We start from the raw sequence: 27,675 nt of genomic DNA, 5'->3' as shown, positions 1-27,675 counted from the left end.
AGATTGCGGTACCAGAGGACCATCACGTGGTGCAGGCCCATCCGTGAATGGCACGTGTGAATAAGCGGGCGGGCGACCTGAAGGAGAGACAAGTGGTGCGTATCGATTCATGGCCAAAGCTGTCCTGTCCTGTCCTATCCTATCCTATCCCGGGTATTATGCTCCCAAACAACGCCGCGCAATGCCAACTTAGCCCTCAATGCGGAATACCTCCCGCGAAATCACTCGGTCAATCGCTTGCTCCTTGCTCTCGCCCTGCGTGTGGTATCCCCAGAACACGTCCCCCGCCATCACCCTTGTCCTGTTTCTGTACTCAGGCGTCGTCCTCACTCGCAGTGTCGTTCGGGGCGACAGTGAGCGAGGTCGCTCCTAGAGCTCCTTCACCATCGTCCGCTTGGGCACCTCCACCCACTTCTCCTTGTCGCTGTCCCGCACGTAGCAAAGGTAGTAGGGTTCCCCCTTGGTGTTGAGCTCCGACAGCACCTGTTCCGTCGACTCCTTGACCTCCACCGTCTCGTCGTTGTAGTGCCGCCACAGCCCGTCCTCGAAATCGTAGATCCACACCCAGTAGTGGCCAGACGCTGCCTGGCCTCTGTGGCAGATCACCGCTTCAAGCCGATAGACGTTCTCGCTCGCCCCAGCATATAGACCGTCGAGCTCCGCCGCAAGCTCCTGTCCCTCTGCTTGGATCATGCCGTTGAGCTCGTTCTCTGCGGCAGCCAGATCTTCTGGCGGCGCAGGCCGCTCCTTGCTTCCCACGCCCTCATGGTTGACTATCATAAAGTCTTCTTCCACAGGTCCATCAAAAGTCCAATCCTCTTCCGGTTCGTCCCCCATATCAGCGTCTTCAGACGATTCGACGCTCGCGACTGCGGCAGACAAGAGAGCAGCGCTACCCTCGTTGGACTTGACTGTTTGATTCAGGGTCCTGTTGACGTCCTGCAGTCTTTGCGATAGGGCCCACCCTTTGGAGCGGCGTGTGAACTCCTCCGAGTCATGCTGTGCGTCCATGAACTGGTCCAGTGATAGCTTTTCTGGGATGACAACAGGGTGCATATTCTTGGTGCCATTCGACTGCGTGCGCTGGATCAGGACGTGCAGGACCGGCGGCAGTTGGCGGATCGCAGTGTAGCGCAACAGGCGGCTGTCCTCGAGAACCTGCAGATCAAAGTTGCGACCCAACGCCTCCTCGAGCGAGCACGATCCATCCGCAGCGGGGAAGGCAGTGATCGATCTGTCGTAGCTAACCTCGGTCTGGTAAGCGGTGTCGTCAAACTTCTTGGTGTAGTTGACCGTCGTCAGGAAGAAAGTCTCGATAATCTTCTCCAGCTGGATGCCTGTCGCTTCGTCTACCCCGGTCGGGCGGATGGCGGCTTGCAGGCGGTTGATCATCCGGCCAATGACCTCCTCTGCATCCTGCTGTTCGGTGCCAGAGCTGCGCTTCTGCACCTCCAGCGCCTTTTGAACCTTTTCCTCAATGGATGGTTCGACGTCCTCCATGACGGCGTCCTCCATAGCATCCTCCGCATGTGTAACCTCGGGCCTGCTCTCATCGTCCACCGCAGTGGACGCATTGCTCGCAGCTTCTTGGCCGTCTGCTGTGCCCATTGGCACGTCGTGGGCGGGTGAGGCAGGCGACGGCCGCGCGGGCAACGGAGGCGCCTTGGCTTCAGCTTCGCTGTGCGCGCCCTGGAGCAGGTCATTAGTATCCAACAAGACGGCGTTCGCTAGGCGCTGCGTTGGTTTCTGTGCCTTCTTGTCGGACGCCACCAAACTCTCGAAAAGGGCACCGAGCTCCTTGACAAAGACTTGCGACACGACGGCTTCGGCGCGATCCAGCTTCATCTTGTTGGCGCCGAGCCTACGCTCCTCCAGCGTTTTGTCGTCCATATCAAGCTGATACGCCTCGTAATTTGTCACAATGTCGCGTACTGGTTTGACAGTGAAGAGATACTGCAGCAGGCTGTTCAGATAGCACGTGTTGCCAATGTTGCTCAGGCCAACCGGCAATCCAATATCGCCCGGCTGCTCCCAGATGGGCACATTCGAGCTGGTGCCCGAGGCATGCACGCTGTTCATACGCAACCACCGGTCCCTAATCAAAGGGTCGTCGTGGTCAGAGACCAGGGTCTGGATGGCCTGAAGCAGCGCTGGCTTAGCCCTGGGGTCCTCGGCCTTCTCCAAGAGACGCTCCGCAGCGCCCAACCACTGAATCGGCGTGGCAGCATCCGAACAGCCCAGTACGGCCATTGCCGTGTCAGCCGTCATGCTCTCGCCGCCTCCTTCCACAACCAGCCTCAGCTGCATGTCTTCCTTCTGGCAGTCCGTAGCAAGCGCCATCAAAGCCTCGCGCAAGTCTGAAATGCGAGCCGGGTCTTCGAAAAGCTTCTGCCGATAGGCGGCCATAATCTCGCCATAGTCATATATGTTGGGAGGCGGCAGCCCCAAGAGCGCCAAAGCCTTGCCGACAGGGCTGCCAGGACTGGCCACTGCCCCATAGACAGAGTCCTGCGTGGCAGCGTATTCGGCCAGGGCATCGTCAGGGTGGTGTTGGGCGATCAAAGCCAGCGCAACAATCATTTCCTGTCTCCTAGCGGGTAGCAGATTCCACTGCTGGAAATACGCGTTGACAATGGCAATTTGATGGAGACCGGGGACCACGCCAATGAGCTGGTGGCTGTGGCTCTGGACCAGCTCATTGTCTCCCAGGTTCAGGATCTCTTCCACGCCAAGGAGCTCGTGTATCAAGGCATTGACAAACTGCGGCTTCTGGGCCTCGTCAAAGGTCACGCCTTTTTTGTGTATCAGAGCCTGGACCTCGGACCGCGCGTCTTCAATGAATGCGCGCCTAGAGCCTATCTCGGTAGGACCCCACGCATCCGCCGGGCGTGGTGGGTATTCGGATATGAAGGATCCCTCGTCTACACCGTTTTCTGTAAGCGTGACCTCCTCTGCAAACCCCAGGTACCGAAACAAATCAAAACAGCGTGGACCAAACACCACGGCAAATCGCTTGTTACGCTTTGATATCGTCTTTTGTTTGTCGGGTGGGTCCTCAAGCATGTTACGCAAGTACGTGTTGAGATTTAGCGGCGCCTGCTTTGCCCATTCGTCCGTAGCGACCTGGTATCTTTCCGGTTCGTTCTGTCTGGCGGTGTTGAGCGCCTTGAGGATTGTGTCTTCGTCCTGCAGCAGCTCCAACATGTCTGTGCTCAAGCGAGGCTCGCACACATCGACCGTCACTGTAAATGTACACTGCGCAGCGGTGCAGGCAAACGTCTCCCGGCTGACGACGTTGCTGCCGTCTTGTCTTTCTGCGTCGATGATGTTCTCGGGCTCGGTACCGGCATAGGCGAGGTGATGGAAGCACGGTCTGTCCTCGAAGGGTACCCATTCCGCGTGGGCTTTGCTACAGAGCGTGCTGGCATGCGCTTGTTGCCATGAGGTGCGGATGATGAAGTGGAAGTGGCAGTCCAAACATAGCGTCGAAGTGATTGTATGAGTGGCCCAGCGATGGCTTTGTTTGCCGCTGTTGACGAGTCGATGCGCGTGAGAGGTATCGAACGGTACGGGCAGCTGACCGCCTTTGGCTCGGTCGACGAGGTCGCACGTCATGAAATCATTGTTGAGCAGATCGTAGACCCATCGACTCGGGTGGCAGCCTGTCTCATTAGCGAAAATCAGCGTGGAAGGCGAGGATTCGTACCGACAGGGTCGAGTCGAGTCTGCGCTCGATCCTTCTCAGGCGTCGAGATGCGATGGGGGCGACTGCATGCCGTCCATGGTAGCTTGCCGTATCTGGCTTCAAGGTCCTGGCCCCGGGATCGCAAGTTGTAGTTGCCGTTCATAGTGATGACGATAACATGCAGAAAAACAACATGCGAAGGCAAAAAAATAGAAACACTCTGTGATTATGGGAGAGAGGTAGATGCAAAGGAGAATGCGCACCCAGCCCGTTCTGAATGTGGCTCGGGGCAAGCTGACGTTGCCTCGCCTGTCGTTCTTGGAACTGGGACTTGGGAGGCCGAAGCTTGACAGTGACGTCCAGGCGTCAGAGGACAAAGCAGAGGCAGGCGCAGCCTGGCTTGGCGGGGAGGATTACTAAGGGGATTCACGTCAACCCCGAAATAGACTGCGGTGGCAGGGAGTGGCCTACCCTACGTCTGACCTCGCCAAGCATCTTCGCGTTCATGGACCGATCCATCTGCATTGATTGAATACGCCATGCGCACTTGAATCCCTTCACGCTACTTGGAGGCTCATCTTCTCATGGAATCTAATCGGATCCGACATCCTGGATTCCTATTCCGTACGAAATAATGATTGTTCCGGACCTTTTCTCGGCCCTGCGCGGACACAGTTCCAACTCACCCCCCTTGGATGGCATTGCACCGACGTCTTCAGAACCTGCAATGGGAACCACAGTCCAGGGATCGTGGGAAGTTACATTGAGAGATCCTCGGACTGGACTGTAATAGGTACAAGGCTCGAAGGCAGATGTCGAACTGAATCCAGGCTTGTACGCTGGAAACTCAGCAAGCATGCTTTCTCCTGAGCATCTCAAGTCATCAACAAACAACGCAGCCTCGTTCATCCCATATTGGAAGCACCGCCTATCCAATTGAATCAACATAAAGAGCCAATCGGACTTGGTTGAGAGCCAGAACCAATCTCACCTATAAATCTCCCTCGGATCTCTGCTTTTCCTGCTCCCTCTTCCTTCTCTCATCAACATTCACCCCTCCACCCACCATGGCGTTGTACTCCATCATGGTGGACGCACAACCAAAGAACTACTTGTCGCGCATGCCAGAAGAGATAAAGCGCCTCATCGCCGACCACCTTCCAAATGGTGACCTTCTTCGACTAGCACGCGTCAGCCACATCATGCAACACCAAGCGCTGTTCGTGCTTTACTTTCGAGATGCCACCCAGGGCACATCGGAAGCCATCAAATTCGCCGTGGTGCGCAGCTGTTTGGCGCCGGCAGGCAAAAAAAAGAAGGCAGTCACGAAATCCTGCCGAAATATATTTGAGCGCTCCCTTCGACTGGGCGCCAACGTCAATACCATTCATGTCAGGGGCTCCAGTCGTGCCACGGCACTGGCTGTGGCTGCCGCCTTCAAGAATGGATTGTTCTGGGTCCGAAGATTGCTCGCCGCCGGTGCGGATCGAACAATCGTTTCCAAGAATCTGCTAGCCATGCCGGGGCTGGAAGGCCTGCGTGGCAAATGGAAGGAGCAATGTCGAAAGATCGACAGTCCACGCATGGTGGATAAAGTGCTTCGAGGTCAAACAGAATGGCTGCCCCTTTGTGTACCGGCCGTGATGAGGTACGATGAAATCTGCAACGTTCTGTGTGAAGATGAAAAGTCCTCGCCATACCTTACTGTGCCATACGATGCCGTCGACACCCACAGACTCACCATCTTGCATACTTATGCATGGAAGCTGGATACGGACACACCAGGGCAATGCTTACGACTTTTCGAGAAGTACCCTAACAACTGGAACGATTTGATTCCACTTGCGGGATACAATGCTTTACATCTAGCGATAGCATCTGGGAACATGATACTTTTTGACAAGCTCCTCGACGCAAGCAATGCCATCATCGACAGTCAAGAATGGACCAGCTCGCCGATTATATGGGTCATTGAAGAGTGCGCTGAGACCAGCAAGCATCACGAACCGAAAGCCATAACTCAGAGGAGACAAAGCCTCAAGCACATGTTACAAAGGCTGCTAGACGCTGGGGCTAGCGCCCAAACCGGCAAATACTACGGGAAGCCGATGAGTCCATTGATTTTTGCCATTATCAATAAAGGCAGTTATTGGACACACCATCGCCAATTCTGGATACAGATAATGGACTTACTCCTTGGTGCTGGGCCTGACCTTAATGCCCTCCACGAATGCGACACGTTGCTCCGTACGTCTTTTCCAGCCACTTGCACACCGCTCATGGCTTTGTTGATTGCCTTGACGAAAGCAAAGTCTGGTTCAAGGGAAGACGGTTTATGGCCAATGTTTCACAAGATGGTCAATGAGCACGGCGCAGACGTCAATGTGTGCCATTCTTCTCAGGGCTCGCTGATGAGTCTCGTCTTCCATCATATCCTAGAAAGTCAGGAGAAAGATTTGCTGAGCGAGAGTGACGCAAAGTCAATGCTAAGGCACATGAAGAAGGTCGGTGCGAGGCTCCGGTCCATAGAGGCGCCGAATTTGTTGGAGCATTGGCTTGACAATCCCACACTTCGCCAAGGGTATGATATACAACAGGAAGCAGTGTACATGCCAGCAAACACTATAGGGCCTTGCGCTTCCCGACTTCTGCTGCAGGGGAACGAAGACGAATTTATATTCTTCGTACGCACATTCAGGCCACGGTCGTGGACTGGTCGCCTTTTGGATCAGGTTCTTGATCCGGAGTTCTTCACGAAGAAGAGCTTTCGAGTCGTTATGGAAGCTGGCGCCAAAGGTTGTCTAAATAACCGGTCGTAGGCCGACAGGTTGTTTGTCAAGTGGGTATACGTGTATTGCAGCCGCCTTGATATTTACTACGGCGCGACTGAAGCCATCGCGGATATCCAAAAGCTCCATTGCCTGGGTGCCAAGGTGGGATCAGAACCGAGTGGTGTTTCGGCCATCGACGAGTTCTATTGTTGTGCCGACAAGTTCAAGACCGCGGAAACTCGCACTGGCGCGGTTATGGACAAGGTCAAACTAAAGCTCTTTGAGTTGGAGAGAGAAGAGCGCCGCATGAGTCGGAATGGCTCTAGGCAATGATCCATCCACTTGGGTTTGATTTTACTTCAAGGATTTTACTTCAAGGATAGCGCATTGGCTATGGGTTCTGAATATAGGCGTTGTGGTGATATGAAAAGTTAGGCTTGGGGCGTTAGATTGGGATGATTTGACCGGCAAGCTCCTGGTGTTTGGTTCAAGACAGCGATGAGTTTCCGGTAATCAGACTAGTATCTTTGCCTCGTGTCCATCGAAGCTCGGTAGACATGATTTCAACAACTATATGATACATATCGTAATTCTTTTCCTCACATGACCGTGTTATTTATTTACCCTTGAACACTGGCTTCCTCTTCTCCCCGAACGCTTTCAATGCCTCATCCCTGTCCTCAGTGTTGATAACCCGCTTGTACATCTCATTCTCCTTCTCTTCTCGTGCCCACGCAACCGCCTCCAAACCCGCACGAATGGCAACGGGGCCTCCCTCGCAGATCTCCTGGGCGAACCGGACAGCCTCGCTCAGCGCTGCCTTACGAGCGGACGTGAGAACCTCCGCGCCCTCTTGGCCTTCCTCTGGGACGACTTCGACGAGACGATCTGCGATGCCGAGGAAGTACGCCTCTGGTGCGGCCACACGTCGGCCCGTGAGGATGAGGTCCCTCGCGCGAGCCAGACCGATAATGCCAGGAAGACGATATGTGCCACCCGCACCAGGGATGATGCCCAACCGCGTCTCTGGCAAACCCACCGTCGCATTCGAGGACAAGACACGGAAGGTCGTCGAAAGGGCGAGCTCGAGTCCTCCACCAAGCGCCAGGCTCGAAATGGCGGAGATGCTAGGGATGGGCAGAGCAGCCAAGTTCGAAAAGGTGCCCCTCAGGTTGCCCAGGAACTGCGCCGTCTCCTCCTGCGTGAAGCCCTTGCGCTCCTTCAGATCGGCGCCTGCGCAGAAACAGGTGTCGACAGCCGACGCGAGGACGAGCGCCCTGGTTGGCCCAAGCTCGCCTGCGTTGTAGGACGCGTTTTCGACGCCATTGGCGCCATATTGCGCGTGGATGTCGTCAATCTCGGCGCGGAGGACGGACAGGAGGTCTTTTGAGATGGCGTTGCGAGCCTTGGGGCGGTTGAGCTCGAGCACGCGAATGTGCCCGGAGGATGGCGAGGGGAGGTTCGTCACGGTGATGAGAGGCTGGTTGGTGGCCGTGGTGGCGTAGAGGCGGCGCAGAAAGCCGCGTGTCTTGGGCGCCTGGGCGAGGATAGTTCTTGGGGCCATTTTGGCGATTGTGTGCGGATGTTGGAGAGGTCAGAGGACGAAGAGTTGTTGGCGACTCTGGAGTCTGGGGTAAATGGTAGGCTCGGCTTGCGTCGGATCGTCACGAAAGCCGAGGACCGATGCGCACCAACGTACAGTCCAAAGCGAGCCGTTTCTTGTAAGAATTGTCCAGGTAGTGAATGCTTCTTGCTTCCCAAGCTCAGATTTTGATAGCGCAAGCAGGCCCAGATATATCTCATTTAAAGAGCTAGAGCTTCAAGGCCATAGATGACGTAGTTCCCTCGTCACGTGTCGGATGAGATCTACCTTAGACAAACGCGAGACCAGACTGTGGACGACTGTTTCACCAACATCAATGATAGATCTTCCCAGAAATCCCAATCAACCAACATCTTTGGCACAGATGTTCCCATTCCGACCGTCGCGACAATGTCCAGATACCACCGTCAATGCTTGGCGGGCCAGGCAACCCCCACTTCACGCAACACGGTATTCGCCAACATCAAATTGCAAGGCTGCAGGGGTGTCTGTCGGTGTCGTCGAATCCTTCATTGAGAAGTGTGAAGTCTTTCCTTTCCTCACCAATCCCTATCCCGAACGTCACCAAGCCAGACATGCGCCGGAATTGAGCATGGTACGAAGTCTCGACCATGGCCTCGGACGAGCTCTAGGCTGTAGCATCACAGAAGCCGCCACTCCCTCTACATAAGCGGGGAAGCGCTCAGAGCCAGGGGCAGTCATCATGACCAGCCTCACAGCGACACCCACTGCTGAGCCGACACCGCTGACGGTGCTTATGCATCCCGGCATCGACGACATTTCCGACTTCTTTCCCTTTGAAGACTTGGCCAGCCTGAGCCCGGGCCAGTCCTCAACCGACCCAGCAGCGCAGGATGCATTCTCGTTTCGCGGCCTCATTGAAAGCGGCATTGACGGAGACCAGGAGATTCTGCTGCTTGCGTCCGGGTGCAGACTACAGGATGGCACAAAAGACTGCTATGCTGCGTGCAATGACACCAGTCTCTTCTTCGGTAGCCTCGAGACCTTTTACAACTGCGCAGCGCTCGCGTCCATCTCATACTGGACCCAGGACTCCATGGTGTACTATATCAATGACGAGGCTGAGAAGAATGCGAGCACGATTCTGGGCAGTGGTACTTTGGCTGGCTTCGACGACAAGCCCGTACTCGACAAGTTTGTCGATTGTGCTCAGGAGTCCTGCCGCAGTGATGGCTTGTCCGTGCCATGCGACGACTCGCTCCGCGTGTTGACCAAGAACTCCTCCGCCAAGGAAGTCTTTGACGCAATGGGCACATTCTGCCCATCAATTGAGGCTGAGATTAACCCAGACATCTTCGGACCCGGGGTGCTCATCTCATACGCTCTGCAGGTGTCTTTTGCGACTATGCTCTACCTCGCCGTGAAGCTGTTCACTCTGTACGTGCGCCTCACGCAAGCACCAAAGAGACGAATCCCACAGCCATATACATTGACACGCATCCGCACCATCATCTGGCCTGATCAGTCTGCCCTATCGCGTACCAGCGTTGCCATTGCCACGACGCTCGTTGAGTTTCAAGAAGCGCAATGCTGGTTTGTCTTTGCCGTGCAGATCGCCTCCATCCTGGCTATTGTGGTGAATTCCCAGGAAGGCACCTTTTGGGGGGAGATTCTGGTCAATGCTGCCGTGGCCTTTCACGTCAGCCAAAATGGCATCCTTCCCATGTTCCTGATCCAGATTTGCCTACACAACGAGGGCATTAGGAATACGCACACGTTTGTTGGGTTTTTGATCGAGTACATCTTGGCCATTGTGGCAGCGAGCCAAAAGGTGTATTTCAAGGACGTATTTGGAATGTTCAGAGGCCAGGCGCAGATGGAGGCCTGCGGCGGCAATCCGAGTCCCAGGACCTACTGTGCCGCCATCGGAGCGGTGGACGGACTGCAGCTGAACTTCTTCCCGCACCCGTTACTGTACAAGATGGCATTCCTTGTTCTCGACACGATTGCTATCATTGTCCTTGTGGTCGATCAGGTGGCGTGGACGCTGCGCACTCACCACCGCACGAAGAATGTCAGCTTTGGACGGTTCAGACCCGGACGATTCCCAGAGACCAGCTGGAAGCCGAGATGGATCAACTTCAAGCGCTGGTTCTGGTGGGTGCTCGAGATCGTCTACGTGGTCGTGAACATATTGTACATGGTGTCCCTCATTCGCGTCATCACCATCGACAGTTTCGCCACGAATCGATGGTCCTATGGGCAAATCATCGCCATGACGGTCTGGGGGCCGGTCATTGTGAAGCTGTTTGACCTCATTATCTGTGAGCAACCCCCCCCGGGAGAATCATTGCGCTACCAAGCTAATGTCATCAAGCTGGCCCTCAGAAGAATGGCATGAGCATGAACTCTGGACCGCCTCGTCTACGTGTCGATAACACCATCAACCTACGGCTCGGCGCCAACTCGATGGACGAAAGTTTTGCCTGGTCGCAGAGCGCTCCTCTGTGAGTTCTTGGCGTGGAGTCACCCTGTCTTTATGTCATTGTCTCAGGCAAAGTTGTCAATAAGACTTCCCGGCCGCGATCGCTATAGTCATTGGCTCTGGTTTGTGATATGTCGAGTAGAGCAAAGCTGTGGCCAGCCTGTTCAAGCAGGGGTAGGTGCAGCATCAGCCTTGCTTACTCAGACGCGTGGCATTCCAGAAATCGACTTCATCCCGCAGGACCCCGCGCAGTCATTCCGCAGCATCGAATTTGTCGGGTTGGTTGACCTGTACGTACGCTGCGCCGAGATCTGGCGTACTGTCCGACGAGCACTGAGAACGCAAAAGGCCAGCTTGGCATGGTCTTTTTTGGTCATCCGTAGCGACAACGACTATGAGTTGATGACATTGTCAACTGGACATTGACGATGGCCACGAACGTCCTCATCAGCTCGCAAGGTGACTCAAATGACCTCGTTTCGGACCATCCTGTGTTTACACTAAAGCAGGCACCGTGTTCCTTGTCATGCGTCGTTCTGTCGAAGATGACACCATGCTGAAGTTATTTTCAGAGCAACTCAAAGACACGACCCAGGGTAGGAGCAAAATTCCTCCACTGGCTGATCAAGGCTCGCTGATTACTTCAGAATCTACATTCGATGTGTTGTACCCGCTATTTAAAGATGATTGGCTCCAGAAAGACGACATCATTGACCCATTCCTCGACAGAAGACGCTACCACATGAGGACAGTATGGATCTTTGACCTCGATAACGATCTCGTTCGGTTTCATAAGGCAAACCACTACACCTGGGTCGCTCTCGATCTCTTCCGCCAGCAAGATGTTACTACTCAAGATTTTATTCCATACACGCCACCGACACCTGCCACGCAAGGATCTCTATCTAAACTTAAGCTGCATAGACGGCTAATGCGGCGCAACGGCATCTGTGCAGAAAGCCTGGCGAGGCGTGGAGCGTTGGTTGGCAGGTTGCTTTTCGACTTCGCATACCAGTGGAGACATGTTCTTTGCGGTCGATACAACAACTCTACTTGTACGTTCCGCAAACTGGCCTACGGGATTGTTAAGATTCTGACTCTGGACTTCAAAGTCAAAGAGGTGTGTACACCGCGCCCAGGCATCGGCGGCTATTTAATCTGGCTGAACAGCCTCCCTGAATGGGAACCGTTCAACGAAAGCATTGTCCGAGTTGGCGGGGTATCCATTGTCTTTGCCCAGCATCCTTGCCATGCCATCACTATGATCCGCAACGACTTCCGAGACTACGTACGTTGGGAGACCAAACTTGATCCTTCTTATTGTCTGAGGGGAAGTCGAACCTATCTTGTGCTATCCGTTCGGGAGGTCGCGCTTTTCCGAATTGATTCTGAACAAGAACGATGTACCACCACCGAGCGCTTACTTGACGGCACGCTGCCTCTGTCGGATACAGCGCTCAATCTACTTCTCGAGGCCACACAGGTCAAGGTGCCTGTGACGCCTCTTCATCAACTCCCGGTTGAATTGCAAGATAACGTCCTCCAAAACATGTCAGCAGGACCAGTCGAAAGGGCGAGGGCAGGATGTGTACTGGGACTGGGAAGCCCCTTTACATGGAGATCGGAAGGTCGAGATATACAGAGGGTAGAGGGACGCACGAATCGAACCCCGTGGCCACCAGTGGAGTCACACATACACTTTGGCGAGTCGATTCCTGGGCTCGTCTATAAGTGAACGTGGTCTGGACTCTGGTGTGAGAGAACCAGAGCGGCGCGCCAGAGGCGCAAAACGGAAGGCAGAGTCAAGTCGGTCACATTGAAGACCCAGAGATACAGTTATTCGTTGAAACTTGTTGTTACATCCCCGATTCCCCGTTGTGAGCTCCGGACAAGTTGGTGGTCTGTCGCATAGAGGCAAGGATGGACCAGGTCGATCAAAGGCCGGAGGAGAATCCCCTAATTATGCCTGCTCGAGATGTGTTCATGATGAGGTGACGCAGAAAACTTGACTGCTGGCCTGGCCTGGCCTGGCCTGTGCAGTGAGTGTTACGCGTACGCCAAGCTTGGCGGCTGATGGGCGGGGATGAGAGACTCCAATCACGACGATCCTTACGACGGCGAATTGCCAGAAACAGGAACTGCGGTCTCTGTCAAACAGTCAAACCATCAAGCGTATGATTAGCGTCTGTGGAGCCTGGTGCTTGATCGAGATGCTTAATTTCAATTGCTGTACATCCGGTTCCCGGGTATTCGTTGTAAACATGAAGCCACTCAGTCGATACCTCCTCGTCCTACAGGCTACCATACGCCTGTACCAGAGAGACTCCCAATCCATTCCGCTACGGACGAAGCAAACATTGTTAGACGAGCCATGGCCGAGAACCGACATCAATCACGGCATGCTTCCAACACATGGCGCACTGCAGTGGCTTGGCGTCGTGATTCGCCAGGTCCGGCATATCTGTGCCGGCCTCAACTCCAGTCTCTCGCCCGGCACTGCTTTGCCGCTATTCCCGGCCATAAAGCTTGCTGGTTTATTTACCGTTTAGGTAACACTTCATTCTGTGTCGCGCGTCATGTTTCACCCATGTCAGTGACGTCTGTTGGCTGTCCTTTTCCAAGTTTACGCCCAAGTCAGGATGTAGATCATGACCTCAGGCACATCAGGGGCTGCAAGAACATGGTGAATATATGTACAAGACAATGTGCCGTTGGGAAACAACAATTCGAATCACTTCTTTCCCACCCTTTCGTTGAAAGCAGCCTAATACCCCGTAGCGCCTGACCTAGTGTTGAGGCTCTGTCCAGCCCAGCCCAACCACACCACGATGCGTTTCTTCAACCGCAACAAGGAGGCCGCGCCGCCAGCTCCCACTGGTCACGCCCACAAGACCGACAAGGTACGCACGACCAAGCGCAGTCATGGACGGGGGCCCTACAGCATGGCCAAGAGACCGAGCTTCGGCCAGTGGCTCAAGTGCACTTGGCTGGACATTGTGACCATGGCCGTCATGGGCGCCATTGGTCTGGGTGTAAGTCCCCCACGAACCTCAACGTCCTACCCCTTACTCATGTGAACCAGGTCTACATGGCGGACCCTGCGCCCTCTCGCTCGTTCGCCGTCACTTTCGCGGACGGCGAAATCGTCTATCCCCAGTTCGCCTATCCCCTCCGTGACGAGATCATCCCCATCTGGGCCGCCGCCCTGCTCGCCGCGCTGGTGCCCATCTTCGTCTTCCTCGTGATGCAGATCCGCGTCCGCTCCTTCTGGGACGTCAACAACGCCGTCATCGGCCTGCTCTACTCCCTCATCTGCGCCGCCGTCTTCCAGGTCTTCGTCAAGTGGCTCATCGGCGGCCTGCGTCCCCACTTCCTCGACGTCTGCAAGCCCGACATCAGCCTCGCCGACGACCGCGGCTACAACGAAAAGGGCTTCAAGCAAATCTACTACACCAAGGAGATCTGCACCGGCGACAAGAGCCAGATTGACGACAGCCTCGAGTCCATGCCCAGCGGCCACACCACCGCCGCCTTTGCCGGCTTCATCTTCCTCTACCTCTACCTCAACGCCAAGCTCAAGGTGTTTTCCAACTACCACCCGGCCATGTGGAAGCTCGTCGCCATCTACGCCCCCGTCCTCGGCGCCTGTCTGATTGGCGGCGCTCTCACCATTGACGAGTTCCACAACTGGTACGATGTTCTCGCTGGCGCCATCATCGGCACCATCTTTGCCTTTTCTTCCTACCGCATGGTCTACGCCGCCGTCTGGGATTTCCGCTTCAACCACATCCCCCTCAACCGCCGCGCGCCCTTTATGTACGCCGTCGAGGGCGCTGAGCTGGCCAACGCTGTCTTCACACGCCATGCTGGCTGGGGCGCAACCGGCCTTGACGGTGGTCTTGGCCATGGTGTTGGTCACGGTGTCGGTCATGGTGCTGGCCACGGTGTTGGTCACGGTCATGGGCATGGTCACCCGGGTACGTATCCTGATGGATACAACGGCCACAACGGCACGTCGATCCCTCGCCGCGCTGTGGGTGGCCACCACGAGCCCGAGACCATGGTCTAGGAAGGGGGAGCGGATAAGTGTGGCGGAATGGCCCAGGTGCCTCGGACGAAGTAATGTAATCACGGCTTCTGATCAATTATACCCATAGTCTTCTGAAGCGAATGGTACTTTCTCATGAAATGCTGTCTGTAACAACTGTTCTCGTGTGTCGCCTCCATCTTGATGTGATTTGCCGATGCAAGTCCCTTGTCTAGGAGGAGCCATCTGCGAGGAGCCATCTGCCTGCTTTCGTGTCGAGGCACTGCAAGGCACGGCGAAGCGCGTAACTCTAATCATCTAAATTTGTGTAATAAGCCAAGGGCGGGAGAAGTGCGCATAACTTTGCAAATGCAGGAGCCCGACAAGGAAAACAGAAGGATACGTAGTCTCGAGGGGCCTTATCTGCTCTCCTCCTGCTCATCGTCCTGCGACTCAAACTTGTTCGGCGCAAACTGATAGGACACATTCTCCCTGTCCCGCAGGAACCGGCCAATCCTCTCGTCCTTGTTCATACCCGCACTCGCCATGGTGCTCCTCCTCACTTCATTGCCCACAGCTTGATGTCGCAGTGCCGTCTCCGATAGGTATTGCGCGCCCGAGGTCTCCGCGCGCTGGCCCTGCACCATGGCACCCACCATCACCGTCATGGCGATCAGCATGGCAAAGATGCTGTTGGGCATGTACACGGTGCCCTGACGAGGGGCTGGCGCCTCGCCGCGTGCCTGGTGCCAACGCTCCCAGTCTTCCCACGTCGCATTCGCTGACGCATTGCCCGGTTGATGCCGCCACGCCTTGTCAAAGTTTCGTAGTGACGACCTCGTCAGCCATCCCACGCCGTGGAGGTCGTACGCGCGTCGTTTGTCCGGGTCGGAGAGGAGAGTGTTGGCCGCGACGATGAGTCGGTAGCGCTCTACGCGTACTTCGGGTGGCACCTTGGAGTGGGCGGGCGCCTTCAAGTCTGGGTGATAGAGCTTGACCAGCTGGTAGAACCGCTTCTTGTTGTAGGGCGTGACCTTGTTGATGGCAAAGATCTCGTATGGCGTGGGATGGTCAGACGTCGGCCACGGCGGGGGCGCGGCGTCGTCGGGTTGCCGGGGCGTGGCGTAGTGGCGGCATTGGTGGCCGACAGGCTGGAGAGCTCGAAGGGCTTTGCGTGGGAACATGGTCTTCACGGTGAGAGAGGCCCGTCGCCAGGAGGAGTCATGGTAGGCGACGGAGGTTGGTTGTTGAAGCGGAAGACGATGGCCGTCGCGTGAGCATGAATGCATGGGTTCGAGGTTGATTGAGAGTCGTGAGGTCACAGGGAACGGCGTCCCGCATGCTGGCCCCATAATTGCTTATCGATCTTATCTGTCTCTTATCTTATCGCGGACGTGTGAAGTAACGCAGACGCCTGTACCCAAGCTTTGCGCTTCACCGAGGCATTGTCCACGCAACAATCGACGGCATGACCTACGAGACTGCCCTGGGTAGCCGTGGTCCTCAGGAAAGCATTGCGCACCAGTCGGCGCCCAGCCTCTATTTGACTCATGCGCGCAGACACCTCCATTCCAAGGTTGGACAAGGTCCTCACAGTGGCCCTGCATTTATTTAGTCCCTACCTTTTGAATCTTGTATCCGTAGTATTCAAAGGCGCCGGCACCGCCAAGGACTTGCATGTCCATATCCATGCCCCGTTCCACCATGGGATTCAAGAGCGGTTTCATAAAATGTGGTTGTCGAAACGTGACATACAAAAACACGCCGCCGTCTCTGAGTACCCTGTGAACCTTGAGGACGGGTCAGATCAATCGTGCCGCGGGGTATACGATTTTTGGTCGCTTACTTCCTTGAGGTATGCGCTCGTATTATCCTTGACCATTTGTGGGGGGTCCCAAGGACTCCCATAGATCATGGCATCCAGTGTCCCTTTGTCAAAGGCAACATCGATGGATCCGTCGGCCACGACGGCCATGTCGCGTACGTCCATGAGCTTCCATTCTATCCCTTCGAATTCGGCATGGCGCTTGGTCATGAGATCGACGACGGTGGGGGAGAAGTCGACGCAGAGCTGGCGTTGATAGCCCCGGGACGCGAGTTCAACCGGAATGACCTGGACCGATGGCGGGTTAGTGGGTGCGAGTGACGACGAGTCAGACCAGGCCATGAGCGATGGAACGACGCACACTGTCTCCAGAGCCAAGGTTGAGAATGAGGGGGTTGTCGCTGGGCGTCAGCCCGTCGGCGTCGAAAAAGTTGGTCTGGAAAAATTGCTCCAGATCGCCAAAGGAGCGAAACCATTCGTGCGTCGGCGCCGCGCCATCGGACTTGGAATAGTACTCGTCCCAGTACTCGGCATGGCTGAGAGCCTTGTCGTTTTCAGACGTCATGGGTCTCGAGGGGAGGTTGTGGCTGAGAAGTGAAGGGGAAAGATGGCCTCGCTTTGCCGCATTGCACAAAATGCCACCCTTGTTGAGGTACGTCAGGCGGGGCAGCTTTTCCTCGTTGGAGTTTGGACCAACGTACAGTCGTTCACATATGACATACCCTAGACCCTACTCCGTAAATACGGACCGACGGCGGGAGTCCGGGGCCCACAAGTCCAAAGTCCGCCGCCGACAACCCGGATCCGGCCCCGGTCGTCGTTCATTTAGCGTCCTCCAACAACAGCACATTATCAAATCAAACACAAAAGATCCTTCATCTTACTCTGTGTACTAGGCCAATTAATTCTTGGGCATTCTTTATATTCACCAGTGTTCAACGCACCAGCCGGGCCAGCTGACAGCTTGGCTAATGCCCTGATGTCCTCGACCAGTGCATAAGGAAGTACACGAGAAAATACGCCTAATGTCTCCAAATCCGAGCGAGATGATTTCTTGCCGGTGACTAGCTAAAGTCGCAAGTTGATCCAGTGGCGTGAGTCGGTCAGCTTCTCATTGTCAGCAGGACTTGGGTGAGCTTGAGTCATCCACGAAGGGTTTGGCACCTAGGTGCTTCCAGCCCTGCGCTGCCATCAGATCTTCTTTCTTCTCCCGACTCTGGAAAAGCAGAGCCGTTTCACCGTGACCGAAAAGTGATACTGACCGGTCCTACGGTCACATTAGTCAGGTTTCTCGATTCAGTATGACGCGAACCCGTACCAGTCCCAGGGTCAGTTTGATAAAGCCTTGCAGCCAGTGGTTCTTGTAGACATGCCTGGGTTTCTGGTCTTTGATTGCGAGTAGAACATTGTCGGCTACCACACTGCCCTGCAGCATGGCCGATCGTGCATTCGGATTTGGCGTTTGCGTGTCAGCAACGTCTCCGCAGATGTAGACCCTGTCCGAAAGCGAGTCGTCCCTGATGCTCAGGTTCGGGTTGACTTTGATGTGACCCGTCGATGCAATGGAGCTGGGCGAGAGCTTCGCGATCAGTTCGGAGGAAGGCTTCTGCCCGGTACAGTTCACCTTGAGGGCTCAGAAAAGTCGTGCCAGGGGTAAGGTCTACTACTCACAACGCAGTCAGTCTCCATGACTTTTCCCGATTGCAACGTAATCGTCCCGGCTTTATCGTCCTGCTCAATCACCCTCTCATTGAGAATGAGCTCACATCCTAGTCGCTCCAAGCCCTCCAGTGCTGCCTTCTGCAGACTACTTGCCCAGAGGTGCATGGGCGCGCTTCTTGAGTGGACAAGGGTGACATGCTTTTCCGGATACTTGGACTTGGCGTCGGTAGCAAGCTCGACGCCGGCAGCGCCACCGCCAACGACAACAATCCTCTTTGCGCTTTGGATAGAGGCCTGGAACTCGCGCAGGAGCTTCACCCCCTCTGTCTTGTCCGTCGCGTTGACTCTGGACGGTAGTCCCTGGCGTACGCCCGATCCTGTCGCCACAACAAGATACTCGTACGGGATAACGTCCTCATTGCCCACAGTAACAATGTTTTTTCCAATGTCCGTAACCCAATCCCTGACCCATTGCAAGCTTCCTGGGGCTGTGCCACTGATGTATCCGCCGTACGGTATGAAGGCTTTGTGTTCGTGTCCCGGGGCCACGCAGAAGCGAGGCAGAAGCCAAGTAAACTGGAAGTGACTGTTTGGCTCTATCACCACGACTCGGTAGTGGCTATTTCGAGGCAGGCTGCGCGCCATGAGACGGGCCGCATGATAGCCTGCAAATGAAGCGCCGACAACGACAACATTCTGGGTACGCTGCTCAGGTGGCGTCGATCCGAGAACGCGGATTTGCTGACGGAGGAAAAAGGCGTTCATGCCGCGCACAACTTCGGCGGCAACAATAGCAGCTATCTCCGCTACGGCGTCTAGCCAGAGTATCGTGTGTTGGAACATGATGGCGACACCATGTTTGATGGTTTGGTAACAGAGCAAGGGGAGCAGGCCAAGTACATGTTGCAGAGTCCGCTGGTGTTAGATCAGATTAGATTGATAACAGGAGACGGAGATACGAAATTCGGGTTTGTGATTTCGGTCGGGGTACTCGTCAGCGCCGGTCTTTTGACCCTGTCACATTGAGGGGACTCTTGGATTGGCTACGTAGCTACGGGCACGGGCTGACTGAAATGTCCGAAGGATTTCTTTTGCAGAAACCGATAGAGCGTATGTTATTTGACATGTGATCCCCAGGTTCGATAGGCTAGAACCATTACGTTGACAATGGTCGACCGGGTTTGTCGACTCCTTTTATACACAATCCGCCGCCAGAAGTGAAGATTCATCTGAATGACATCAGACTGGACGGCATCTAGATATTCCAGTTCTATCTAGTCAAGCAGACATGATCTAGGTGGTGATATATACGTTGTCTCCCACGATAGAGGCAATCCAGGCGAAGAGCTTTTGATTCAGTTCAGCATTCGAGCAGAGTCGGGCTCGCCTCGTCTGGCATAGTTAGGCAATATAGACTGCGAATCCAGCAATTCGAACAGCTGTCTTCATGGCGCAGTTGGCTAGCGCGTTGGTCTCATATTACAAAATATGATCAAGCTCAGTCTTGAGATATCCAGAGGTCGTGAGTTCGAGCCTCACTGAGGACATTTCTTTTGCCAAAAAAGACATTTTTTATTTTTCTCACGCAGGTTACCACATTGCTTTGCCGTCGTGCCTTTTTATTTTTGCGAAGAGCGTCATTCAGTACATCCGGCGGCTTCTGGCGTCCAGTACGGGAAGAGTGGAAGAACAGACGGGACCGCCACCGTCCTGACTCCTCCCAACGCTATGAACAGCTACAAACAGCAATGCTACCCTATCATTGAAAGACCTTTCCCTTACTCGAAATCTTTTAAAGAATGATGAATTTCCTCAAGGCGCTATGGTATTGTTTTCACGGACAGGCTTCGCGCGGCATTGTGGGTCATTCTGGGACTGTAAAATGAAGTAGAGTCTGCGAGCTCTGACCCAGAGGCAGTGTGAAACCTTGCGGTCTATTCGGCACCACGTTGAAACTGTCTGTGAAGCAGTCTCATCACGTTCCAGGTGTAGATCGGCTAGGGTCCAAAAGATGCTCAACCACACCACGCAGAAGGTCAAGTCGCACGTAGTGACACAGGCGTGCGTTCAGGTTCCCTGCTGTCCAAAGACTTTGAACAACTTTTGCTTACAACGTTGGCGACAACCCTCGTTTGCCGACTTCCACTACCCTATCATAGCATCATTAAAAAGTCGTCTGCAGCTTTGGATAATCCTTAGCCCTCGCCTCCAAGTCCGCAAAAATGGACGAAGACTGATCGCCCGGCAAGCCCTTCATCCGATTCAAGTCCTCCTCCTCCAAATGCTCCAGTGCCTCCAGCGGCTCCTCCTTGTGGTGCTTCTGGTCTTCCTTCTGAGGCTCCGTGGCCTTTTGGATCCCGCTAGTCTCGCCAATAAGCAGAACCTGAGCATTGACGTAGTCAAAGTGCTTGGGTTGCGTGGGCAGCCAGCGCAAATTACGGAACTCTTCCTGAACTCTATACACTATTAGCCGTCAAGGTCACCCGCTGGGAGAGTTCAACATACTCCTTGGGAAACTCTGGACCCTCCGGTATCTGCGCGCCTGCCGGGGGGCTTGTCTCTGGATTTCTGGTGCTGATGATGAAGCTTCCCTGACTCTTCAATCCGAGATCCTTCTGGAACTCACCCAGCTCCTCCGGCAGCGTCAGTATATACGCAAGATGACTCTCGCGTCCCGTCGATGTGATGGCATAGACGCCTTCCGCGGCAGGCGTCGCAGCGGGCGTGTGTCTCTTTCCCGCAGTCTTGGTGTCGTAATTGGCGCCCTCCAGGAACTCATTCTTGATCTCGTCAAAGGAAGTGCCAGTCTTCTCCACAAAGGAGAGGAACCGGTCTCTTCCGCTCTTGGGGAAGACCTTTTTCGGCAGGACGACGATGCGGATGTTGCCTGCGTCGCCAATTTTGCCCTCTGTGAGCTTCGCGTCGTGAGGCAGGGGACGCAGGAGCATGAAGCTCCGCGCAATATCCTCGACGGACGTGGGGCTCTCGACGTTGACTCGCCCGCGGATGAAGAAGTAGATGATGCCCTTTTCGAGGATAGAGGATGGAGTGTCGGGTTCGCCGTGTGAGTTGACAGCCGACTTGCCATCACCGTGGGACCGGTCTTCCTTCTTCACCTTCTTGTTACTAGCCTTCTTGTCCTTGCTTTCGGGTTTGGCATCTTCTTCCTCGTTCTCCGCAGGCCTGGGCGACGCTCTCCGCCTAGAGCGTAGGTTATGCGTGTTTTGATCGCGTGTCTCCTCAGGCCCATCCGAGTCTCCTTCTGGATCCGTGTCTATGCCCATACTCTCCCCGATGCTGGTTTGCTTCATCACCTTGGCCTCGGGCACCTCCTTCCCCCCGGTGGGGGAGTCTCGCTTACCCGAATCGTCGTGTCCGGATGCCATGATTGGTGCGTACTGAAGCGCGGCGCACAATGGTGTTTTTTGCTTGTGTTAAGTAGGTAAACTTGAAAACAAGCTGGAGTTGAGTGACAAACTTGATAAGAATGAGTACTTACCCAAGGTATCTTAGCCAAGACGCGTCCGAAAGACGCGAGCTGGGACATGCGATGATCGTTACATACACGTGATGTCATAGACGTAGGGCGAGGCAAGCGCGATCCAGGGATCGTGCTTAAGGTAGTAGCTTAATTGAATGTGACGGATCTCTGCGTGGCTATCGGCGCTTGGCCTGATGAACGAATGACGACATGGATGTCTTGAATTGTTAGTGTCATCACTCGATGTAGTCTGAATATCAAAGGCTCACCGCCAACTACCAGTGTCCGATGCGCTACCCTTCTCACAAGCAGCGCGTATTCCAGAATGCATCATCCCAGGTAAGATGAATCAGTTCATTATGGATCATCGTACTGACTTGGGAACAGCAGCATGATTTGGCACTGAATAAAAACAACATCATCAGGATGTATGTGTAAATTGTAGCGAGAAAAGACGCTATCTCTGTCCAAAATCGAACGACGATCAAAGAAAACAAGCTCTATTTTTATCCCAACGAGATCCAGGTACGCCCGCCGTTACAATGCAGTCAAAATCAATGTAACCCCATTTCGCCTTTTTCAGCCATATCCTTTTGGCAGCGGACGAGCAGTTTGACCTGCTCGCCAACCTCGCCCAAGCGTCCTAGCACCTTGTGGTTCCCGTCCACGAATCCCATCAGCGAGTATGGGATGTTGGTGTCCTTGGCGAACTCCTTGAGCAGAGTCTGCACGCGCCTCAGATTGTGGCGAGGCACGCGGGGGAACAGGTGGTGCACGACCTGGAACTGCAGGCCGCCGTGGAACCAGTCCAGCCAGGTGGGACAGTCGATATCCATGGTGGTCCGCATCTGTCTCTGGGCAAAGGACTCGCCCTCGCCCAGCTCGGCCGTGGACATGCCCCAGTGAGACAGGTTGATCTGCACATGCAGAGGCATGAGCACAATGTGCGAGATGAGGACGAACAGGATGCGCGACGTCCACGTGGGGATGGAGCACCACACGAGACAGTAGCCGAAGAGGAACCAGTAGCATGCCATGCCCGCCATCTCGGCCGGACGGATCCACCATGCCTTGCTGCCGCCTAGCCCGGACGACTTGTTGGACAGGACATGCAGCCATGAGAGGACGTACAGGTTGAAGCGGGCAATCGCCATGATCGGGTAATAGGTGTACTGCTGGATCGGCACCAGGAACTCGGCCAGGCGGTCCCAGTAGAAGACGAAGCCGTCGTAGTAGGAGGAGACGAGCGACTTGAAGAACTGCGGGCTCGTGGCGAAGAGGGCGAGGTTCTGGATATCGGGGTCGTGTTCAGGGTGGTTCGTGATGAGGTGGTGGACGTTGTGGCTGCTCTTCCACCAGCCGATGGAGAGACCGCAGCAAAAGTCGGCAATGAAGACACCAATGGCCGAGTCGATGACAAACTTCTGGGTGATGGCACGATGGCCGGCATCGTGGGCGGTGAACATGATCTGATGCCAGAAGCCGCCGAGGAAGACGGCCGACAGGCAGTACTGTTCATACCGCAGGGCGACCAGGAACAGCACAAACAGAGAGGTGTAGCGGACCATCTCCTCTCCATACTTCCAGTAGTTACACTGGTACAGGCCCTCGTCGATGACGGCCTGGTGCAGGGCGCGGTAGCGGCGGACAATGTCCTCCTGGACGTCCTGGTCGAGCGGAGGATACTCAAGCAAGTCCTTGGCGACATCGGCCTGGCAGACGGACGTGGTGAACTCGGCGCGGGTCATGGCGCCGGCGTCGCCCCCCTCGACGGACGCGGAGCTACATTGCGACAGCGGTGTGCCAATGCGCTTTCGCAACCCGGCGTCGGTCGAGGAAAAGACGGAGGTGCCGGAGGAGATGTCGGTCAGGGCAGGCTCCGAGAGGAGCGACTCGCCCTCGGTGTCGGAGTCGTCCAAGGCCCCGCCAGCCCGGGCCTCGTCGTCGGTGCATTCAAGGTAGACGCCGCCGCGGATTGGTGGCTTCATGTTGATCCAGGGGCCCAGTGGTTTCCGGCCGATCCGAAATGCGCTGACGGACTTGAGGGTGGGCGCGCGATGGTACCTGGAGATAAGGCGTTAGCTCCATGGAACGGCAAGTACCCAGGCGGGATTTCTTCTCCAGAGTCTGACAAATGCGAATATGCAGGACCCTGGCGGGGGAGGAAAAAGGAACACTTCAAAAGTAATCGACATCCCCCCGGGGGAGATCAATCGCACATGTCGATTTTCTTTTTCAGTTGTTTGCGATTTCCCTCCTCACCAGATCTGCTCGCTCGGCGCCGGGGGAAATGGGTGGGAACATGGGACTCGGGGAACACTCTGGGTACCGTACGCCATAATTTCGTCTGTCGCATCGCGACCAACCATGTGGAGGATGGCCAGCTTGCCGCCTGGGTGTTTTTGGAGCCAGCCGTCGAGCTTGAGGACCATGTCCTGAAAGATGACAATGGTGTCGCCCTTGGCGATCATGCCCTCGACCTGGCGAGGCGTGAGGATCTGGTCGCGATCCATGCTGAGGTCTGAGTGTCACCGTCTCCTGTGATTTGGTCGGGTCGGCTCTGTGTGAGCAGAAAGTCAAGTCAAGACAGTCGAGCAACGATGATAAGCTCGGTGCCAAAGGTCTGGTGCACTCAAGCAAAAGAGGGATGCGAAGGAGCGACAATGAAGAGAAGGAGTTGAGGACACAAAGGAGCTGGTCTCAGGCAGGCGTTTCAATTTGCGCAAGTGATTGGAAGGGGATGGATGAACAAACAGGAGGAAGAAGAAGAGCAGCAGCTTCGGCTTGGCTTCTCTCTATTATTACCTATACGTTCTGCAAGGACCGGCAGCAAATCTACAGCCCATGGACGGACAGACCAGGCGCAGCCCACGAACGGAAAGGACCGACGGACAGACAATCACGGCGAGCGTACCCGCGAGAGGGTGAGGAGCCGGATCCAGTTCAGTCCAGTCCAGCTCAGCCTAGGAGGCTCATCAATCATGGCCCTAAAAATGATCAACAACGACGGGGCCATTGGGACAAGCCTGCAGTGAGGAGCCTGGCCTGGCCTGGGCGGTGACAAGATCAGACCGGACCGGACCCCTCTTCTGCTTCAAGCCTTCAACTGTAAATGGATCGCCCCCCGGGCCCCGGCGCTGGTTCGTATCATCGTCTGGAGCCTTTGATGGACCGGCGAAGGGGGACCTGACGTGGAGTCTAGTTCTCCAAGGAGCAAGCCACGGGCTCCACCGCAATGAGGACTTGTGGCCGCTGAGCACGTAACAAGATGCAAGGTACAGCGGCCTGCGACCAATTGGACATGACCAAATCTCACAATCTCTTCGTTATTGTATCGACAGGGGGGCTCAATTCTGCGTGTGGTAGTCACGCACAGGCCAAGGATCCCTGAATTGCCAACTTCCCGTTGAGAAACGCCGCAGGATGCAAGAGCCGCCAGGTTTATCCGCTCAGTTGCTGCTGGCTGGTCTAAATCAGTCAAGCAACCAATCTCGGGTGCCCCCTTGGTGGGCGTGCGTCGGATAGGCCACGCGAGGATGAGAAAAACGCAAACCGAGCGAGCGAGCGAGTGAACGAGCGAACGAACGAGCACGCGGCCAGGGGCGAATGCGAATGAATGTGGCTCATTCATCAACAATTGTGGAATGGCGCTTACGACGACGACGAACAGACCTGGACCCTTTGCTCGTACGCACTGCCGGGTGCGCGCTCGTTTCGCAATGCTGGACCCTGGGTCGGTAAATTCTGGAGATCTCCGCAGCAGATGGGGCACACGTCGTCGGGGTCCTCGCAAAGGTCGGTCAACTTATTTTGTCCCGTCGGACGCGCACGAATCCGAGTGGTCTAGAGGCGTGTGGGTTGTGCGCTTGTGCGCGTGTGATCAATCCTGTGTGCGAGAGAGCCCAAGCAGAGCCTAGAGCCTCAAAGAAGTGGTGGTGACACACGTAGAGGGCAAGTCTAGCGTCCGTCCTGTCAAATTTGTCAACGGGAGACGTCAAGTCCAGTCGCTGTCGTCGGCCTGCCGCGGGCCCCTACTAATAATTGAGCTAAGCTTTCCAGTGGCCCCAGGGGCCCTGCCCAAAGCAGCAGCTCCAGCCAGACTGTCAGTCCTCAATCAAGGCTGTCGATACCAGGCAGGGTATTCTCTCCACATGGCGTGAACCCCGGCTCTCCACCGCTCCACCAGCGCCAAAAGAGCCAATTTTATCGGGTCAGGGACCCTTGAAACCGTGCCAAGGCATGCACTGCGCCCCTAATATTGTGGATAAAGGGGATAGGCTAGCCTGGTTCTTGTTTTCTGGAATACCTGGAGACGCCCGGAAAGTGCTGGGCCGAGACACTCGACTTCTTGTGTCAATCGACCTGCGCAATAAAAAGAGTAAATAGACTCGAGGGCAGAAATTTGTTACGAGACGACCATAACGTTCAATTCTTCTAGAATTCTCTCGTTACCTACCCCGGGCATCCAAGCGAACAACGCAGGCCCTCGAACCAAAACCTGTCCCCTACAGGTACTGATCCTGCAGCAAAATATTATCCAAAATGAACCAACCACTCACTGCCAGACCGCCGCCACACCCACCCGTGGCTTGTTACCGCGGCAGGCGCATTGGCGACAATTGTGTGCCTACCTTAATAGCGCAGGAACAGCCCTAGACCAGAGCTAGAGTCTGTTCTGATTAGGGGCTCTGCCCTTTGACGTCAGCGGCGGGCGCACGCGCAGAGCACACGTACGCGTCCAGTCTTCAACATCCAGTCCAGTCACTAGTACGGGCAGTGAGTGCAGCGGCGAAAGCGACACACATGAGGGGATTGCGCTGTTGCCTGTGACGGGGTATTGCGCCTTCCCCGCCCCATGATAATGTTGGCAGCTTGGCGCAGTGGGATGTGGGCTTGGAAGTTGGGACAGCCGACAGACCAACAGAGTGAGTTGAGGAATGAGGTTCCATTGATCAGAGGCATAGAGTCGCCAACGCTCCTCGGGTGCTTTCATTGCACAGCACGCCCTTATGGAGAGAAAACTTCAGACAGGTAACCTGCGATAATCGTAGCCATCGCCTGCCAGTTGTCCTCGCTGTCGGAATACCAACCGACTAACGTTAAAAGAAAAGGTGTGCCAGACCTGACACAGAGACGGCAGGAGGAACCTGCCTGTGTACTCGATCTTGGCAGCTGCAATTATTGCCAGGTACTAAGGTACTAGTAGGGTCGGACGGGCCGTAATAATTACCAGGTACTTGCAAAAACGACACCTGTCAACTGAGGCGTGATTTGCGGTGTGTTGATCACAATTCTTGTGCCCTTGAGAATCGAGATGCTACGATAGCGAGTATGAGCGACCTGCTTCATTCACATGCTTCCAAGGTTATGCGTCTTTCCAGCGAGGGGGATGATTCACTGGCTCCAAATGCTCAGCCTACCTTATTCAAGTGGGATTGGCTGCACGAGCTGCAACAGCACTAGGTATAGACATGAAGGTATCATGCATACTTCTGACCAGCGAGATTACAATGTCCCCACTCCAGGCATTGTAGCTGCATAGGATCAAGTAGTAAGTGGTATTTGGCATATCCGAATACCCCACCATCACCCAGTGTGAAGGGGCATGGATGTGAGCTCAAGTAGCTCAAGAACGGGGGCCCATGAAGACACAGGGTCAAGTCTTCAGAGACGGCTGTCTATCTTTCGGGGAGACCGTTGTGGAGCTGATGTACGCGCGTAGTCTCTCGAAGGCTGTCGGTTGAGAGTGACGTAGAGATGCCTCAAGAGCACAAGAAAGTGAGGGCATCTTCAGGAGGGCAAGCCTACGGCAGTACTCTTGGGCCAACCACCACAACGAGTTGAGATTATTGACGTCTTCTCCCGATTCGTGGTCGGTCTACTAGGAACAAAGGCGAGACTGGGGCGTCTTTCAAAATGTTTAGATCCACGAAGACTTGTCGAGGCTGAAAAGCCGCATCGCACACTCAAGGGTCTCGGCAACCCAACACAGGAGGATCCCCAAACAAAGCATCATAGCCACCGCAGAACTAGAATCTGTGTCTGCCCATGTATTTTGGACTATGAACGGCTCGGCGTACCGCCTGCCGGCAGTGAAGAGCAAACAAAATCCAGTTTCAACTGAGCGTGAGACCGTCGTGGAGGTGTGGGAAAGGGACAAATCTAATGTGGCTGA

General features: G+C 55.1%; 11 protein-coding genes and 1 non-coding gene across 12 annotated transcripts; 5 read left to right on the top strand and 7 right to left on the bottom strand.

Annotated features, from left to right (window-relative positions):
- Positions 1-369: 369 nt before the first annotated feature.
- Positions 370-3,848, bottom strand: F5Z01DRAFT_639592 (uncharacterized protein; the record flags this gene model as incomplete). Its single annotated transcript, XM_046262454.1, has 2 exons — positions 370-3,662; positions 3,707-3,848. The coding sequence occupies 2 exons, from the start codon at positions 3,846-3,848 to the stop codon at positions 370-372; spliced, it is 3,435 nt and encodes a 1,144-aa protein (XP_046115116.1).
- Positions 3,849-4,752: 904 nt separating this feature from the next.
- On the top strand, positions 4,753-6,789 carry F5Z01DRAFT_639591 (uncharacterized protein; the record flags this gene model as incomplete). Its single annotated transcript, XM_046262453.1, has 2 exons — positions 4,753-6,500; positions 6,546-6,789. 2 exons carry the CDS (start codon positions 4,753-4,755, stop codon positions 6,787-6,789), a joined length of 1,992 nt encoding a protein of 663 aa, XP_046115115.1.
- F5Z01DRAFT_298787 (putative methylglutaconyl-CoA hydratase precursor) lies at positions 6,789-8,391 on the bottom strand. Its single transcript, XM_046258862.1, has one exon. It carries the CDS (start codon positions 8,018-8,020, stop codon positions 7,073-7,075), a length of 948 nt encoding a protein of 315 aa, XP_046115114.1. The 5' UTR covers positions 8,021-8,391; the 3' UTR covers positions 6,789-7,072.
- Positions 8,392-11,029, top strand: F5Z01DRAFT_298788 (uncharacterized protein). Its single transcript, XM_046258863.1, has 2 exons — positions 8,392-10,344; positions 10,398-11,029. Exons 1-2 carry the CDS (start codon positions 8,763-8,765, stop codon positions 10,529-10,531), a joined length of 1,716 nt encoding a protein of 571 aa, XP_046115113.1. The 5' UTR covers positions 8,392-8,762; the 3' UTR covers positions 10,532-11,029.
- F5Z01DRAFT_298812 (uncharacterized protein) lies at positions 10,733-12,558 on the top strand. Its single transcript, XM_046258864.1, has 4 exons — positions 10,733-10,964; positions 11,015-11,101; positions 11,153-11,560; positions 11,618-12,558. The coding sequence occupies exons 1-4, from the start codon at positions 10,934-10,936 to the stop codon at positions 12,238-12,240; spliced, it is 1,149 nt and encodes a 382-aa protein (XP_046115112.1). The 5' UTR covers positions 10,733-10,933; the 3' UTR covers positions 12,241-12,558.
- Positions 12,559-13,194: 636 nt separating this feature from the next.
- F5Z01DRAFT_298845 (phosphatidic acid phosphatase type 2/haloperoxidase) lies at positions 13,195-14,763 on the top strand. The gene is made up of 2 exons (XM_046258866.1): positions 13,195-13,537; positions 13,588-14,763. Exons 1-2 carry the CDS (start codon positions 13,334-13,336, stop codon positions 14,572-14,574), a joined length of 1,191 nt encoding a protein of 396 aa, XP_046115111.1. The 5' UTR covers positions 13,195-13,333; the 3' UTR covers positions 14,575-14,763.
- Positions 14,763-16,111, bottom strand: F5Z01DRAFT_298819 (putative Hsp40 co-chaperone Jid1). The gene has a single exon (XM_046258865.1). It carries the CDS (start codon positions 15,882-15,884, stop codon positions 14,952-14,954), a length of 933 nt encoding a protein of 310 aa, XP_046115110.1. The 5' UTR covers positions 15,885-16,111; the 3' UTR covers positions 14,763-14,951.
- F5Z01DRAFT_664188 (S-adenosyl-L-methionine-dependent methyltransferase) lies at positions 15,841-17,016 on the bottom strand. The gene is made up of 3 exons (XM_046264082.1): positions 16,719-17,016; positions 16,379-16,645; positions 15,841-16,322 (listed from the first exon to the last, which is right to left on the bottom strand). Exons 1-3 carry the CDS (start codon positions 16,920-16,922, stop codon positions 16,140-16,142), a joined length of 654 nt encoding a protein of 217 aa, XP_046115109.1. The 5' UTR covers positions 16,923-17,016; the 3' UTR covers positions 15,841-16,139.
- A 350-nt stretch (positions 17,017-17,366) lies between these two features.
- Positions 17,367-19,047, bottom strand: F5Z01DRAFT_664185 (uncharacterized protein). The gene is made up of 3 exons (XM_046264081.1): positions 18,029-19,047; positions 17,676-17,981; positions 17,367-17,624 (listed from the first exon to the last, which is right to left on the bottom strand). Exons 1-3 carry the CDS (start codon positions 18,860-18,862, stop codon positions 17,475-17,477), a joined length of 1,290 nt encoding a protein of 429 aa, XP_046115108.1. The 5' UTR covers positions 18,863-19,047; the 3' UTR covers positions 17,367-17,474.
- A 413-nt stretch (positions 19,048-19,460) lies between these two features.
- F5Z01DRAFT_t89 lies at positions 19,461-19,566 on the top strand. The gene has a single exon. It is a non-coding gene; the product is annotated as a tRNA-Met (tRNA).
- A 278-nt stretch (positions 19,567-19,844) lies between these two features.
- On the bottom strand, positions 19,845-21,799 carry F5Z01DRAFT_298705 (uncharacterized protein). Its single transcript, XM_046258861.1, has 4 exons — positions 21,770-21,799; positions 21,585-21,718; positions 20,525-21,496; positions 19,845-20,475 (listed from the first exon to the last, which is right to left on the bottom strand). Exons 3-4 carry the CDS (start codon positions 21,403-21,405, stop codon positions 20,184-20,186), a joined length of 1,173 nt encoding a protein of 390 aa, XP_046115107.1. The 5' UTR covers positions 21,406-21,496; positions 21,585-21,718; positions 21,770-21,799; the 3' UTR covers positions 19,845-20,183.
- A 255-nt stretch (positions 21,800-22,054) lies between these two features.
- On the bottom strand, positions 22,055-24,013 carry F5Z01DRAFT_628180 (fatty acid desaturase; the record flags this gene model as incomplete). The annotated part of the gene is made up of 2 exons (XM_046261581.1): positions 22,055-23,564; positions 23,835-24,013. 2 exons carry the CDS (start codon positions 24,011-24,013, stop codon positions 22,055-22,057), a joined length of 1,689 nt encoding a protein of 562 aa, XP_046115106.1.
- Positions 24,014-27,675: the final 3,662 nt, after the last annotated feature.

The sequence above is a fragment of the Emericellopsis atlantica genome, assembly GCF_019669845.1.
Source record: "Emericellopsis atlantica unplaced genomic scaffold F5Z01scaffold_29, whole genome shotgun sequence".
Taxonomy (NCBI): Eukaryota; Fungi; Ascomycota; class Sordariomycetes; order Hypocreales; family Bionectriaceae; genus Emericellopsis; species Emericellopsis atlantica.
This window is presented reverse-complemented; position numbering and strand designations above follow the sequence as displayed.